The sequence below is a fragment of the Podarcis pityusensis genome (genome assembly GCF_964106645.2).
Source record: "Podarcis pityusensis genome assembly, chromosome: 10".
NCBI lineage: Eukaryota > Metazoa > Chordata > Lepidosauria > Squamata > Lacertidae > Podarcis > Podarcis pityusensis.
This window is the reverse complement of record NC_138035.1, coordinates 47858015-47874451: the sequence shown is the minus strand read 5'-3', so window position 1 is coordinate 47874451 and position 16437 is coordinate 47858015. Positions and strand designations below refer to the sequence as shown.

General features: G+C 44.3%; 1 protein-coding gene across 2 annotated transcripts in view; it reads left to right on the top strand.

Moving 5' to 3' along the window:
• Positions 1 to 3017: 3017 nt before the first annotated feature.
• The window catches only part of SRGAP1 (SLIT-ROBO Rho GTPase activating protein 1), a 114182-nt gene continuing 100762 nt past the window's right edge, over positions 3018 to 16437 (top strand). The window contains exons 1-2 of one of the 2 annotated variants that reach the window (XM_081022309.1): positions 3018 to 3104; positions 4333 to 4557. In XM_081022309.1, the coding sequence (XP_080878435.1) occupies positions 4491 to 4557 (67 nt within the window). In that variant the 5' untranslated portion in view covers positions 3018 to 3104; positions 4333 to 4490. Of the gene's footprint in view, positions 3105 to 3761; positions 4558 to 16437 lie in introns of those variants that run through there. The other variant, XM_081022308.1, reaches the window with a different exon arrangement.

Genomic DNA, 16437 nt, shown 5'->3' with positions numbered 1-16437 from the left:
AGCAGGATTCAGGGGCAAATGAAGAGATTTGCATTGTCTGATGCTGGACCAAAAATGCTATCAAAAAACAAAGTTTAACTAGTGAGGCTTCAAGACCAACCTGGGTGTGGGTGGAACCAAAACACAACAATATTCTCTCTCTCAGTGTGTTTAAAGGAAAGCATTAATGAAGTCCCTTCCTGATCCAGCGTATGTAAAAATAGGTTTTCTGCAATAATCTTGCATGTGTCCTTAGAAGTTCTTCCCATCTTTGCCTCTGGTATTTAAAAGCCTAAATGCTCCCGGGACTTACTCTCTGTGATCCAAGCCACCGCAATGTGATTGCGTGGCATGTAAGTCAGAGACGACTTTAGTCTGAAGCCCTGAGCTTATTGACTCCTTCAAACATCTTGGAAGAAGATTACACCAATGTAATAATGTACAATCCTTCTGCAATCCTTAAGAGAGGGGAGGGAAATGGTTACTGTGGTTAATTCAGCCAAGCTGCCCTAGAGTCCAGATATAATCCAGAAACTAACATTTATCTCTGTTGCTCAAAGAAAGCTTCGACCTCTGGCATGTTCCCAAGCCTACTGTGAAACATGAATGTATACGTCACCCTAATGGCCATATATGGAACGTGGCTTCCGCTGTAACACACGAGGAACTCTGCTGAAAGTATTGCACAGTTAAGTAGCCATCAGGCAGGAAAGCAAGCAAGAGATCCCAGAATGGCTGTCAAATTTCTGTTGTCATAGACAATTTTAAAAAATCATTTTTATTTGGTTTTACAAGTACAAAGTTATATACAAAAAAGAAAAGAAAAACATACCCATATAAAGAGATTCTTCCAAATTTCAGGACTTTCTTCCACCTCCTCCATGGAGTCCCATTTAAAACATTTATTACTGCATATTATTCCATACTGGGACGCGGGTGGCGCTGTGGGTTAAACCACAGAGCCTAGGACTTGCTGATCAGAAGGTGGTTTGAATCCCCACGACGACGGGGTGAGCTCCCGTTGCTCCGTCCCAGCTCCTGCCAACCTAGCAGTCTGAAAGCACGTCAAAGTGCAAGTAGATAAATAGGTACCGCTCCGGTGGGAAGGTAAACGGCATTTCCGTGCGCTGCTCTGGTTCGCCAGAAGCGGCTTAGTCATGCTGGCCACATGACCCGGAAGCTGTATGCCGGCTCCCTTGGCCAGTAAAGTGAGATGAGTGCCACAACCCCAGAGTCGGGCACGACTGGACCTAATGGTCAGGGGTCCCTTTACCTTTATACTTCCATACTCCGATTTTTATATCAAACCATATTATCCATGGTAATTGTTACACTATAAGTGAGATCAAAATCTTGCTAATGTTTCCATCTGCTTACAGTGCTCTCCTAAGTAACTTAGAAATTTTCCCCATTTTTTTATAAAGTTATTGTCCTCCTGATTTCTGAGTTTTCCATTCAGTTTTGCAGTCTCGACATAGTCCATTAGCTTGGTTTGCCACTCCTCTCTGAGGGATGGAACTTTGAAATAAATAAATGAATCTTCTTCTGCTTTAAATCAGTGGTTCTCAATTAGCCAAGTATTGCAGACCCACTGCTTTTCTAGGGTCAAGCTGTGGACTCAGTGGCGAAGCTGCATGCTCCGCTACCGGGGGGGTGTATAGGGTGTATAGGTGGGGGCGTGATGCGCATCCCGGGGGCGTGGTACGCCTCCCGTGAGGGCATGGCGTGCCACTCGCAGGGGTGTGGTGCATGTTCTGGGGGCGTGGCATTCTGCCTGTGGGGGCGTGGTGCACGGCGCACAGCGAGTGTCGGGGGGGGGCTGCCGCGATAGCACCCTACCGGAATAGTGGTGCCGGGGCAGTCTACTCCCTCTGCACTCCCGTTCCTCCACCAGTGTGTAGACTGCTTACTTTTTAGGAAATGTTATGTCTATGCTAGTTTTTGTTATGTGAATGGTGCACACCCCCCCTAGGTGAGTTACGTTGACTCCTGGGGTCCGTGAACCACTGATTGGGAACCACTGCTTTAAATTATATGGACCGGGGGGGTGACTCAAAGCATGCGATGGGGTTCCTGGTGGAAGCACCAGGCAAAGCTCACTCCTGACTTCTCTGAACCCAGATTTCTTCCCACCACTGAGCCCTCTGGGATGGGAGGTGGTGGCAGCCATGGCAGACTGAGGAAGAGGAGAAGGCAGGTGCAGCGTTTTTTGTTTTGCTTGAAATGACAATACAGTGGTACCTCGGGTTAAGTACTTAATTCGTTCCAGAGGTCCATTCTTAACCTGAAGCACTTTAGCTAATGGGGCCTCCTGCTGCCGCTGCACCGCCAGAGCACAATTTCTGTTCTCATCCTGAAGCAAAGTTCTTAACCCGAGGTACTATTTCTGGGTTAGCCGAGTCTGTAACCTGAAGCGTATGTAACCTGAAGCGTATGTAACCCGAGGTACCACTGTACGTCCTGGGCTGGCCCATATCTGACTCCTAAACTTTCTATGGAATTACAATGCTTTGTTTATATTAGGGAACCCTTGAGGTCTAGTAAATTAAGAGTGTCAGACTAGCAGGCCTGGGTCCACTTCCCCACTCAGCTCACTGACCTTGGGCGAGTTGCTATATCTCTCAGTCTAACCAAGGGCTGTTGTGAGAATAAAAGAGAGGGGGAGGCAGATGTTTGCCCTTGGAAGCTGCCTGGAGCAAATGCAGGATAAAAATGAAATACAAAAATACATAGTGAGAGAAAAACTAAAAAATACTCCTCTCCCCTGCAAAAAAAGAACAATTATTGACCTGATGTTCAGTCACTGCCAGAGCCAGCCTGAATAAAAATGTTATGAAAGGCTTGGTTGATTTTGCTTCTTACTGAGCAACAATAGCAAAATCCCAGCTGCTTTATGTTGGTCCGTGCTGCTTAAAATACACACTTTTGAGATCCACAGGCAAGAAGGGCCTCGCCTCCTATTCAGATTTCAGTCTACCGAGACTGTGTGTGTGTGTGTGTGTGTGTGTGTGTGTGTGTGTGTGTCGCCTCCACAAAGATGGGTGTGGTCACTTCGCATCCAGACTGTGGTCACATCAGAAGGCAAGCTGCCCGCATCTCAGGTTATATAGAGGGAGCGAAGATGGGTGGGTGCGATTAACCCTTGAGCCCCGCTATCGCCTTCTAGCAGTTTCAACGAAACGTCTTGGTGGCAAGCGATGCAAGCAGGAACCAGCCTGAGGAACTGGGGCTTCCAAGCTAATCCTGTAGAACAGAAACAATGCTCCGGCGGTCGCGCGGCAAGGTTGCAAAAGCGTGATCCCCAAACTAAGCAGCCTTCCCCCTCCCACTTCCAGCCAGGATTGAACTTTCCACGCCAGGATCAAGGGCTCTTGCAACACCTTATCTCTGCCTCGCACCCCTTTTCCCTAGCAAAGCCCTGCTCACCATATGCTCCTGGGGCGAGAAACCGGGAGGAGGAGGAGGAGAACCCCCACCCCACCCTCCTCCTCCTCCTCCTCCTCCTCCTCCTCTCGCCGCGCCGCTTCCCCTTTTGCAGCTGCTAGCAATAACCCTCCCTTCTCCTTCCTAGCGGCATCTCGCCCGGCAAAGCGGGCGCTTTAGGCGCGAGCCTGGGCAGGGTCCGCTCCTCTCTCACCCCGGGAGGCATCCGGGCAGCCTGGCCCGCTAAGCCCCGCCCTCCGCCCTCCTGTCATTGGGCAGCGGCAGAGGCGGCGCGGCCCCCATTGGCCGCGAGGGGTGTCGGCTCGGCGCAGGGGAGGGGCGGCAGAAGGAGAACCCGCGAGGCGCTGGGAAGCTCCGGGGCTGGCGGCTTAGTCTCTTGCCTGCGCGCGGCGGCTTCGGGTGGGCTGCGCGCCTTCGCCTGCATTCCCAGGCCAGCAGCTGCGGACAAGAGGAGGAGAGGGCGGCTGAGGCGGCGAAGGCGTGGTAGCAGCAGCGGCGGCGGCGGCGCGAGGGGCTTGGCTCCGGAGAGAGCGGGAAGGCGGAGAAGCCATTAGGGGGGAGAGAGAACTTTTGTTTCGGAGCTCTGAGGCGCCCCCTGCCCGAGTCCCGCCTGCTTGGCTCTCGCCGCGCTCGTAGCCGCGGGCGAAATTTCTGGTCCGCAGGCGAAATTTCGCCGCCTCGGTCCCGCGATGCTGCGGGCCGCCGTCCCGGCTCTGGCGCGGACTGAGTGAAAGGCAGCGGCCGCAGGAAGAAAATAGCGAGGGATTTGTCGAGCCTCGAGGGGAAGGGCTGGTCCCGGCCGCTTCGACGCCCAGCCTTTGGTTGCTGCTGCTGCTGCCGCGCCCCGGAGATGGTGCCTGCTCCGGGATTAGCCTAAAAGTCCCCTCTTTCTCTCTCTCGCCTTTCCAGCTACGATCGCCGGCAGATCTAGCTTGGGACGCGCAGCGAAGTCCTTCCCACCTCGAGGAAGATCTCTGCTGTAAGCGCCGCAATTACAAATTGTGCCGCGCGAAACTCTGCCAAGTGATTCCCTACCCTCTCTCTGAAAGAAGAACCGGGCGGATAATATGTCAACCCCGAGCAGATTCAAGAAGGACAAGGAGATCGTGGCCGAATATGAAAGTCAAGTGAAAGGTAAGAAGTCTTGAGGTGGCCGTCGGGGTGGGACAGGGAAGCCTCCTTCTCTTTTCTGACTCTCCCCTTGGTTTTTACCCTGCCTTAACTCACCAATGCAAGGAGGAGAGCGCACATCTTTCCATTCTGAGTAATCACCCCCCCAAAAAACTGGCATCCTCAGATTATAACGGGGGTTATAATCCTGGCTAAATCCGACCCTCCCAATCGAAAGGGGTTTGAAAGGGTGGGGGAAAGTCCACCTTTGTACTGCTCAGGCCACTCGCTGATTTGAGAGTGTGATAAATTGGTAGGCGAGTGTGTGTCATGGGGGATAAGCTTAAACCATTTTAGGTGATAAGTGCCCCAGCTTCCAGCTGAAGACTCATCACAGAGTCATCTGGTTAATAGAGTCACAGTATCCAGTGTGGAAAGGGAAATGGGCTTGCACAGCAAGAGGGAGGCTGGGATTTGAATAGTCTTCTCCAGCCCCTCTGTTTCCCAGCCACAGTTAACCTGGAAGTGAGGACTCTTTTCTTTTTTTCTTTTTAAAAATATTGCTTGATTGCACAGTTTTAACAGCGTAGATTGCAATTGCTACACTTAATTTACTTCCAGGATGCCCTTTGATTTGGCAAAGGGAGGGTTGTAACTGATTGACAGCTCCATGTATCTGGAATGGCTGGCTTAGACCATGCACCTTCTATTTAATCAGTTACAAATGTTCGGTAGCCTTTTAAAAAGCAGTCTTTTAACAGTAGAAACAATGCTACAACATCCTCCCTGCCTATATTGTACATCAGTTCTGTTTCTCCATGATTGCTTTTTTATTTTAATGTCACAGCGGAAGACAGTGTTTATACAATCATACATAATATTTTAAGAGTTTCACTTTCCTGTTCTGTAGCTTCATTATATCTGCAGCTTCTGTTTTCTAGCACTTGGCAGCTTTTGAATAAAATGTCTCTTGGAAACAAACAAGATCTTCCTTCTAGAAATATGCTAGTTCACGTTCCTTGTATGTGCTGATTTAAGTTCTTCACTTCATTGGTCGAAAACTAATGTGGGCTATATTGGAGCATACAGATTAATTTGCTCCGGCGTGCGTACATAATAAAAGTTTATATTGTAATTTTGAGTTTGTCCATAGTAATGAAATACTCTTTGCATATGCAAATCCAACGTGTGATGTCATCAGGAACTCCGTTTCACATAGTGTCCTGTTGGCTTTGAGAGAGCTCTGTTCATCTACACCAGGGTTTCCCAAAAGGGTCTCCAGCTGTTTTTGGACTACAGTTCCCATCATCCTTGACCACAGGTCCTGCTAACTAGGGATGATGGGAGTTGTAGTCCAAAAACAGCTGGAGACCCAAGTTTGGGAAACTTTGATCTCTACACTAAGGGTTCCCAGACAAGCAACTGGGTACCTATGGCTATAGTTCCACCCTACTAGCTTTTTAATGTGGAGCAGCAGCCAGAAAAAGACCAGGCATGCTTTGTCTACCGTACAGTCACACGTGGCTTTGAAATGCATGACTGGCCTTCCAATTCTTTGCCAGAACTGTCTCAGAATCTTACGTGACTGTGTTCAGCTTGAAGGATGAGTTCCTAGCTGGTGCCTCCAGAGTATGGGGGTATGAAAACCCCACTATCTTCAGATATGCAATTGCTGCACAGATTACTGAATCAGATCTCGAAGGAAAGCCGCCTTAAACAAAAAGTTTCAATAGGTGGCTAAATATCGCAACGCTAGGAGCCTATCTAGTTTCAGCTGGTAATTGAATCGAGGCCACTTCCACACTATGTATTTAAAACACTATTATATTGCTTCAACAGTCGTGCCTTTCCCCCAAAGACTCTGGTACTGTAGTTTAAGGATGCTCAGCGTTGTTAGGATACTGTTCTACCCCTTGCAGAGTGGTTTAACCATCAATCTCTTTTCCTAGGGAACTCTGTAACACAAACTGCCTGGGAGTTCTTGTACAAACCAAGTGCACCTCTGGGACATAACTATACTCTCAGCAGTGTACCATCTGAGGAATTCAGTTGCTGGGCAGGGATATATGGGACAACTATTAGAACACAGATACAAAGTAGCAGTACTAGAATACAAATAATTTAAATGGTTGTGTGTATTGTGTTGAAAACAAAGTAAAAATTTAGTGGGGAAAGTATACGTTATCCAGATGAAACAAACTTATGTACAGTTTAATGGGTTTTGTTTTTGCATTTGCTAAACATGGGAAAGAAGAAAACGGCTACAGAGGTACTAAATTCTCTGACAACTAGTAACAACACCAAACTACCTATACCACCAAATGATTTTTGGCTTGTGGATTCTGTGAGCATACTAGATTGAACAGATCACTGGGCAATTTTTTTAAAGAAAATATTCTGTTATGAGCAATACCAGACTTCATGTTGACTTGGCACATAAAGTCCTACGCAACTTGGGTCCCAAGTACTTGATAGAGCACCTCTCCCAGCATCTACTAGCCTGAGCTCCTAAGATCTGCAGGGGAGCCCTATCTGTGCTCCCATCAATGGCCATGATTTGTTTATGATGATGAGAAACTAGGCCTTCTCTGTTGTGGAACTCTCATTGTGGAACTCCTTTCCATTGAAGGCACAGTTGTGTCATCATTTCCAGGCTTGTGAAGTCAGAAGAAGACATTTCTTCCCCTGCCGGCTTATGGGGAGAGTTTGACCCAAGGGCTGTTGGTCTGTGGTTGACAATTTTGTATTAGAATGGTTTTAATATGTTACAAATTTTATTGGAAATATTGTGTGTTGCCTTGGGCCAAAGGGTGGTCTAGGAATGTATGTATATGTTTAATACATTAATATACCAACCTTCCTCCCAAAGTAGGAATAAATAATAATAAAATAACCATACAAGGAAGAGGATTTGGGGTGTCATGTTTTTAGATAACTGGCTATATTGTTGAATTCAGGAATAAGAACAAACATGGTAAATAAATTGGGCCAATTAAGTGGTTGCTGGGGCTGTTCTTTGCAGTACACTTTTAATAAACAACAACAGTCTCAAATGTGTAGTTTATCCCAGTGGAAATAATTATCCTATTTTTCCTCAGTTATTTTCCTTACAAAACACATGAAGAATAAACTCCACTCACATGGCTGTAGCATGTTAACATGGCAGTCTAGTTTATTTTTTCTTATATCTGGTCACAAGAAAATAGACATGCTACTCTAGTGCACATAGACTGTTTTCGTCACAAAATGAAGTGTTCAGTTTGTAGAACTACCCTTTGTTAATAAAGGACTATGATGATAAATGCCATATCTGGCAAGTGAGATGTGTACAGGAATATGTTTCTGTGCCTTCAGCTAAGGCAGGTAGAAATGTGTATCGTAATCCATGGTTGCGCTAGCCCCTGTTGGACCAGTTGGATATGTAGGGGTGTGCTTTGGGGATGGATGCCCACATCCTGGAGCCGTTGATTGTCTTTGGCTTAGATGTGCATGACTGTAGCTGGGTCTAAGCCAAAGTATACAAGGCTGCCGTTGTATGCAGAATTAGGTATGGCGTGCTGAACTCTGCATCCGAATGGGCGATGAGACTGGTAGTTTACCAAGTGCATTTTGCCACTCTGCTTCAAGTCAGTCATCTGTGTTTTTCCATGTCCTGGTAAAACTTGGAAGAATACTTCAAGAAGAACAGCATGGAACCATTGTTAACATGTAACAATTTAATGATATTTAACCTTAATAATATATAAACAGAGTCAAAGTCAGTCATTGTGTATGAGATCTACTAGTATTAGAATATGTAAAAGATTATCTGTGTCCCACAGTGTTCTACAGGGGCTGCTGGAGCTTGACTTCGTTCAAGTCTTGTCTTTTGACTTATTGAAGAAACACCAAAATAATTAGCATGACACGTTGAGAGAATGTGCCTTGCATTCCATTAAAACTAGTTGGATAATTTAGTGAGATGCTTCAGTTGGAGGACTGAGTACAAGGAAATGTCATAGGTCACTGGTGTTTTATTAGTATTTTTTTAAAAAAATCTTCGGCTTTAACTGCCGATTGAGGCCTAGCCTAACCTATGGAGTACAAACTTTTATCTATTAATCTTTACAGGAACCCAGCAATTATACTTCTGAAGGCCAATTTATGCATTACAGCTGCCATTTGAAAGACGTTTCAGATTACTCCATGTGGCAGCTGTTGGCATATAACAAGCTCTATTTATTCAGTAATTCGAGGTGCTGATTTGGCAGTCTTCTCCAGGTCACTGCAAACTTCCTGAAAAAGAAAAGTTTGTAGTGAATATTGTTAAGTCTACATGGTGAAACGCTGTATTTCACATTTGGTAACCTCTGTTCAAGGCAGTATCAGTGACCATATAATGTACAAAACATCCCAAGATTATAATACTGCTTCTGCATAGCAGTTTCCTGTACTTCCTGAAGAAACAGGAATTATCTGGAAGAAACAGGAGCAGTGCAGTTTAGAAATACTTTCTGACCATGCAGTCTGCACTTGCCATTGTAAGCCATCCGGTATCCATTCCAGTCACAGTGCAGATGGTACAGGAGGCAGTGTAGACTCAACACAACATGGACCGGGAGGGATGGAACATTATCATTATTGTTGTTGTTTAGTCTTTTAGTCGTGTCCGACTCTTTGTAGACCAGAGCACGCCAGGTACTCCTGTCCTCCACTGCCTCCCGCAGTTTGGTCAAACTCATGCTGGTAGCTTCAAGAACACTGTCCAACCATCTCGTCCTCTGTCGTCCCCTTCTCCTTGTGCCCTCAATCCTTCCCAACATCAGGGTTTTTTCTAGGGAGTCTTCTCTTCTCATGAGGTGGCCAAAGTATTGGAGCCTCAGCTTCAGGATCTGTCCTTCCAGTGAGCACTCAGGGCTGATTTCCTTAAGAATGGATAGGTTTGTTCTTCTTGCAGTCCATGGGACTCTCAAGAGTCTCCTCCAGCACCATAATTCAAAAGCATCAATTCTTCGGCGATCAGCCTTCTTTATGGTCCAGTTCTCACTTCCATACATCACCACTGGGAAAACCATAGCTTTAACTATATGGGCCTTTGTTGGCAAGGTGATGTCTCTGCTTTTTAAGATGCTGCCTAGGTTTGTCATTGCTTTTCTCCCAAGAAGCAGGCGTCTTTTAATTTCATGACTGCTGTCACCATCTGCAGTGATCATGGAGCCCAAGAAATAAGGCACATTATCATATGCACCATTAAATGAATTTGTTTAAATAGCTGGAGTTTGTCTAACAACAATGGCCAGGTTCTTAGGTCAGAGGTGTGCGGTGCAGATGTTTCTTTTTCTGGATTTTCTCCAGATAAGTTGCTTGTAATTGTGCCATCATTGCCAGGCCACTTCAGGATATAGTGTTGTGAAACAAGAGAGAGAGTGATTTGCCCATTTTGTCACCCAATGAATTGCGGGCCATTGATTATCTGAACGGACTTGAGCTTCTATATACAAACCTAATATTCTAGTCATTGCACCGTGATAGTTCTCTCAAACACAAAACACCTACTGCTAAATGATGACATTCAAAAGCTGCATTGCACAGTTCTGAAAATTATGGAAGTGACATTAAAGTATATTGCTTTTTCTGATCTTGGAACATTTAGTATTTGCCTAAGCCTCAGTGTAATAATTAATATTTACTTGAATCTTCCGTGCCCTACTTTTAAAAAGATTTTGTATTAGCAGCTGTTTAGGAAAGAAGTTTTAGCAGAACAAAGTATACAAAATCCATGCTATGTAACTGTCTTCTTCCAAGAATCTCAAAGAAGATGAAAATTTGTTTAAACTAGAAGAGAGCTGTCATTTTTTCAGGGAAGAAAATTGTGGTACAGTTAAATTTGGTCAAATGTATCATGTGTGAGAAGGCAGAAAAAATCCACTTAAGTTTGCAATGGACAGTTTCACATGCAACCTTGAGAAAACCTGCAAATTTTCTCTATTCAATGAGGTGCAGGAGTTTGTTTCTGCTTGTCCCACTGAATTGTATTAAGTAATGTGCCCATTCATTTAGGCTCCAAAAGATGTTTGTGTGCCGCATTTCAAAATAGCACACTGGCCTTGTTCTTCTGTGATGCTAAACCATGGTTTGACCCTACATGCATGACTAAGAAGAAGCCTAACCAAAGCCTTGGGTCTGCGTACTCCTCCTTACAACCCCCATGTGGCCAGCAAAAGGACGTCACCAGTTCTTAGCTTCCATGGTTGTTGTGCTGTATGATCTGGAAATCCTGGTTTAAACCAAACTAGTTAGTTAAGCAAAGCAAGCCATTTAACCCATTGTTCTGAGTCAGTTTTAAACAATGATCTGTGGTTCATAGGACACACCAAGCCAGAATTTGTGGAAAGAGAAATTAAATGTGAACAAAGTCCTCCTCCTGGCTGTGCAGCAGAAAACTCGGAGGTGGGAACGGGAATGAGAGCCTGAATTTTTGCTTAGGGTCTGTTATGCTCATGCATGTTACACTATACAGTGGTACCTTGGTTCCTGAACTTAATCCATTCGGGGAGTCTGTTCAACTCCCAAAACCGTTTGAAAACCAAGGCATGGCTTCAGATTGGCTGCAGAAGCTTCCTGCACTCAAGCGGAAGCCGCGTCAGATGTTCGGCTTCCAAAAAACGTTTGCAAACTGGAACATTTACTTCCGGGTTTGTGGCGTTTGGGAGTTGATTTGTAAAGACAACTAAGCCGTTCGAGAACCAAGGTACCACTGTACAATTAGTGTTGTGTGTAGCCACAGCCACTGGTCAGACATCAAACACAGAAGCTATCTTTCCCTATTCTTACTTTTGATTGTTTAAAAGGCAGTGCTGATATTTCACACTTGCTTTATATTATACTTCTTAAGCTTGCTTCTCAGAAGTAAACACATATTGTAGGGAGAACATTTGCTAACACTTATTGCAGAAGTGTGAAAGGGAGAGCTGTGAATTCCTTTATGGCTGTGTTTGGGTGAGAGACACAGCTGCTGTCTCAGACGTCCAGAGTCTCTGGCTTTTTTGCAGCAATAAAATTGTGCTTTGTTTTCAGATAAATTTGTCCCAATATATTTAGGATCTCTAGGTGACAGTTTTGGTTTGGCACAAAATTGTAACCAAGAATAACCAACTTGATTCTGTGGGTAGTATTGTGGCAAGAAATACGAATGAGGACAAATCTTTCCTTAATTGTTTGTAAGATGAAAATGAATGGCATCTTCAAACATGATTAAGCAAAACTTACATTTTAATAATCTTCCCCTTTTTTTGGAAGGGAAGGTAAATATTTTAACTTCTGGAGCACCCCAAGACAAAATTAGCATTTGGCTATCATGCTAGCATTTTGCCACATAAACCACAGTAGACCCATTTGAATCACGCATTACATGACCAATCTACATTGTCCCTGAGTCTCCTAGTTGTTATTCATGCCATAGTGAAAGAGAGTGGGAAAATGTTATTATATTCACACGTAGTGGATATAATGGTGTCATATGGTTGAGAAATACTGGGGAAGCAGTGGATATGCTGGGCAGCTCTGGAAAAATCTGGGTGATGCTGCTATCACCCAGCCATACTGATCCATCATGTTTCGCTATAAGCAGTTGAACTGCCATCTACGTGTAGAATGTGGCCAGTTTGGTGTATAAAAAGAGCGCTTGGTTCCAGTTCAGAGGTTTCAAATTAGAAATATTTCCTGGTGAACAAGTCACAGTGCACCAAGGCTCACATGTTCAACCTTCCACTCTCTTCCTCTTTCAGAAGCAACAGGTCCTCTGCGACATCTAGACTTGGGAAACTGTAAATTACCATTTGAGAACAAGCCAGTATCTGAATCAATGATTCCATATCCTAAACTGTTCTTGGACTGCACTTAAAGTGCAGTTTCCTAACTTTAAAACAGAAAGTGGATGCTTCCATCCTGGGTGTGCAAGAGAAGATGGGAAGTTTGAGCACCCAAGTCTTGCCATAGTTTATTCAGAAGGTAGGAAGTCATGTTTCCCCATTAAATCTGAATTGGGCCTCTATTTCCTCACTATAGCTGACACACATCACACTTTATAGACGTATTAATGAGAATTTTGGAACTAAGTTACGATGCATGCCATTCCTGTTTCTAGCCGGCGGGATCCTTTGCTTTTGCCCACAAACATTGCTAATTGCAATTGCATGCACTTTATGTTGTGGGTGGGTAGAGAAGAAGCGGTGCTACTGAGCGCAGTGATTAAAAGAGAATTTAAAGATGCCCTCTATAAAATTGTTGCATGGAAGGCAGAAGTAGTAGTTTACAAGAAGTATGCTGTAATTGAACTCTTTATGATGTGGCAGTTCTTGTAAACCATGTTTGGAATTACTACAAACACCGTCAGATTTGCCAGAAGATGATTTCCATGAAGTAATAATTGTAACTGTTTACATTTGGCCACAGTGGGGAAATAACGGGAGTACAGTGGATCCATGAATATTGTATCTCCGGGCTCTTAAGCAGATGCAGTCTTTCTTCTAAAGCACTGCATATAATATCTATTAGCAGAGAGCATTGAGTTGGGAGTCTTGCTACTTTGACAGCATGTATATATGCTTCCAAATCACTGTTCACCAAAGATAATGCCATATATTCTGGCTTAATACATATTTATTATGTTCTCTCTCTCATACCTGGATCCTAAACACAATGCTTTAGAAGTTTATCTATTACCTTCACTATAAATTACTCTTGTAATTTAATAATGCAAGTTCTATATTGTAAGCATTGCACAAACCAATAGAGTAAGCCCTGCCTGTGCGCCTACTATGTAAACATTTCCAAATAAGTTTCTCTTGGAACTTGCGTTTCATACACCTCAACCCTGTTTCAGCATTCTTTGCTCCCATGTCGAGCGACTTAGGTTCATGAACAGCCCCACCCCTGTTGTTGTGCATTCCTTCCTTGACATCTCTGCATATGACTCGTGAGTATCCCTGAGAATGGACATTACAGGCTCCTTCCTTGGTATTTGGACATACAATGAAAGCATATGTTCCAGGGACACCTTCATGTATACGGTTATGCATGTAATAATAAAAATAATTATTATTATTTATACCCCGCCCATCTGGCTGGGTCCCCCCAACCACTCTGGGCGGCATCCAACAAAACACTAAAATACAATAACCTATTTAACATTAAAAGCTTCCCTAAACAGGGCTGCCTTTAGATGTCTTCTAAAAGTTTGGTAGTTATTTTTCTCTTTGACATCTGGTGGGAGGGCATTCCACAGGGCGGGCGCCACTATCGAGAAGGCCCTCTGCCTGGTTCCCTGTAACTTGGCTTCTTGCAGTGAGGGAACCGCCAGAAGGCCCTTGACGCTGGACCTCAGTGTCCGGGCAGAACGATGGAGGTGGAGACCCTCCTTCAGGTATCCTGGACCGAGACCATTTAGGGCTTTAAAGGTCAGCACCAACACTTTGAATTGTGCTTGGAAACGTACTGGGAGCCAGTGTAGGTCTTTCAAGACTGGTAAAGGCCTTCATGGAATCTGCAACTCTTCTTAAAAACATATTAGAAAGGGTATAAGATAGAACAGGCCTTACCAACCTGGTGCCCTCAAAAGGCTTCTTTTTGACTGTGACTCCTTCCAGCCTCAGCCAGTGCATTGTGGGATGTCGTGTATAGATGCATATACCAGAGCATTAGAAATACTGTATGATTATAATGGCAGCTTGTTTGGGAAAGAGTTATAGGAACATCAGGCTCCACAGGAGATCCGCAGCTAGCTGAACTATAGCAGCATTCGAGTGTTTCAGAATGTAGATAATGGGCACTCTAGAGCCTATACTAAAATTGTCTTGAGTTTTCGCATTTTTCCTCTGTTTCCTTCTTAATTTGAGATTTGACACACTTTCAAAAGACTGCTGTCACACACTTGTGGTTTAACAGATCAAGAAAGCTTATATTTTTATGCTATGTGAGCAAGAGCATTAGAGATGATAAAGAAATGATACATTTCGAACCTAGAGTGTCTCCCAGTGGAGCAGCGCACACACACATATAAATATATATTTCTTGTGTGGCATTAGTTTAGAATTTCTGCCTAGCAGAAACTGGCTGAGCCAGTGCATGCTGACGTTTCATCATGAATGATTATTAGCCTGAAAGCCTGTGAATTAACAAGCTTAAATTCCCTTTCACTTACCAATGTCTTTATTATATATTAAGTTCCTGCAGCTCATCTAGAAATGTGTTTACATACTCTTTCAAGCTGATCACATTTGTATTTATGTATTGCATAGCTTACAGAAAGCTACCACAGTTCAAACACCATTTTTTTAGCACAGCTGTTCTGCTAATTAAAGAGCTGGTTATCTAGCACAGCATGTGCATAGCTGAGTGTCCTGACTTCAGCTACCCGGAGTAGGGTAGTTCCTGCCCTGTACAAAGAGGGAACTTGCTCTGCGAGACCTTTTGCCCTTGCAATTGATTTTAATAATGTTAATGGGTCAATGTAGCCACAGTGGGTCAGAAGGTTAAAGTCAGTGAAACATTTGGTAAACGAGAATTCTCTAAATCTTTAATTCCCTTATGGACTGTGCAGCAGAATGCTAATAAGATAGTTCCAGAACGGCTTGGGGGAGATTAGTGACGGGACATGGAATATATAGGCTAAAGGCTGCCAACTAGAGTCTTGCTTAGGTCAGTAATAGATCAGAGGCTCACTGTATCACAGGATTTCACAGTTGTATTTTACAGGTTTATGGTTTTGCATTGGCTTTCATAGTCGTCTCTTTCTGCGCTCCAGTATCCCAGGCAAGTTTTTATTGTTCACAGTGCCCATATGTACATTGCTATGGTAGAATAATGATCAATCCCTCCGGCTGGATGAGTAGAGGGTTATGCATTCATGTATATACTTGCAAAGCAAGTATATTGAGAACAGAAGGCTTATGAACCAAGTGGATAATGGGCTTCTATTTGTAGATACATCTGCAAATTTGTGTTCCAGATACAAAGATGGGACAGCAAAGACTGGTTTACGGTTAGAAATGGATTGAGCAGTCATTGTCACTTCTGCATATTTTCTTCTTAAGTCTGTTCTGTCCTATTCCTATGATTAAGAAAAATAGTTAAAATTAGCATTTAAACATGCCTTCCAGAACAGCTTATCACAAAATACACTTATTTTTATACGTTATTTGAATGTAGGTGTCATGAACTACTGACTATTGCTCCATGTGGGAAAGTTATCAGGACAGAACTTTCGGGTCGCAACATGGCTGCTTCTGGGCAGGCAGGAAAACACAAGTACTTTCTTGTTTCAATTGAGCCTTGCTTAAGCTCCAGTGAAGGGTGGGGAACCTCTGCTGCATGGGTCAAGCTGGGCCTACCATGTCTCCCCATTTGTCCCACCAGGCTATTTCCCCTAAATCACACACAGCTGCCCCACACCTGATGCCATATGTGATGTCAGGTATGGGGCAGGTACCAATGTGGCTACAAAGGAAAGCTCCTGATTGTTCCTACACTAGGAAGGCATGCTTCTGTTGCCCATCAGCTGATGGGTATTGAAAGTGCATCTTCCTTCTATAGACCTGTGGTTTCCATTGCTCCTTCTAATCAGAATTGCTTTTCCGTTCCAAGCTGTCTCATGGTTCTTGACTCACCTAGGCTACTGCCCACGGCTCATGCCTGGCAGTTAAGAGAACTGTGAATAGCTGGTGGTTAACAAGTCCTGGTTCTTACATTAAATTAATCAGAACAGCTCTTCAATTACGTTGCCAAAAAGCCACCCATGAATTAAGTGGGATTTACAGCTCTCACTCGAGCGACTGGGCAATTATTCCAGAGGCTTGAGGCAATTGCAATCGAGGCCTGGCCCCTAAAAGCAGACTTATTTAAACTCCTGTAACAAAGATATACAGA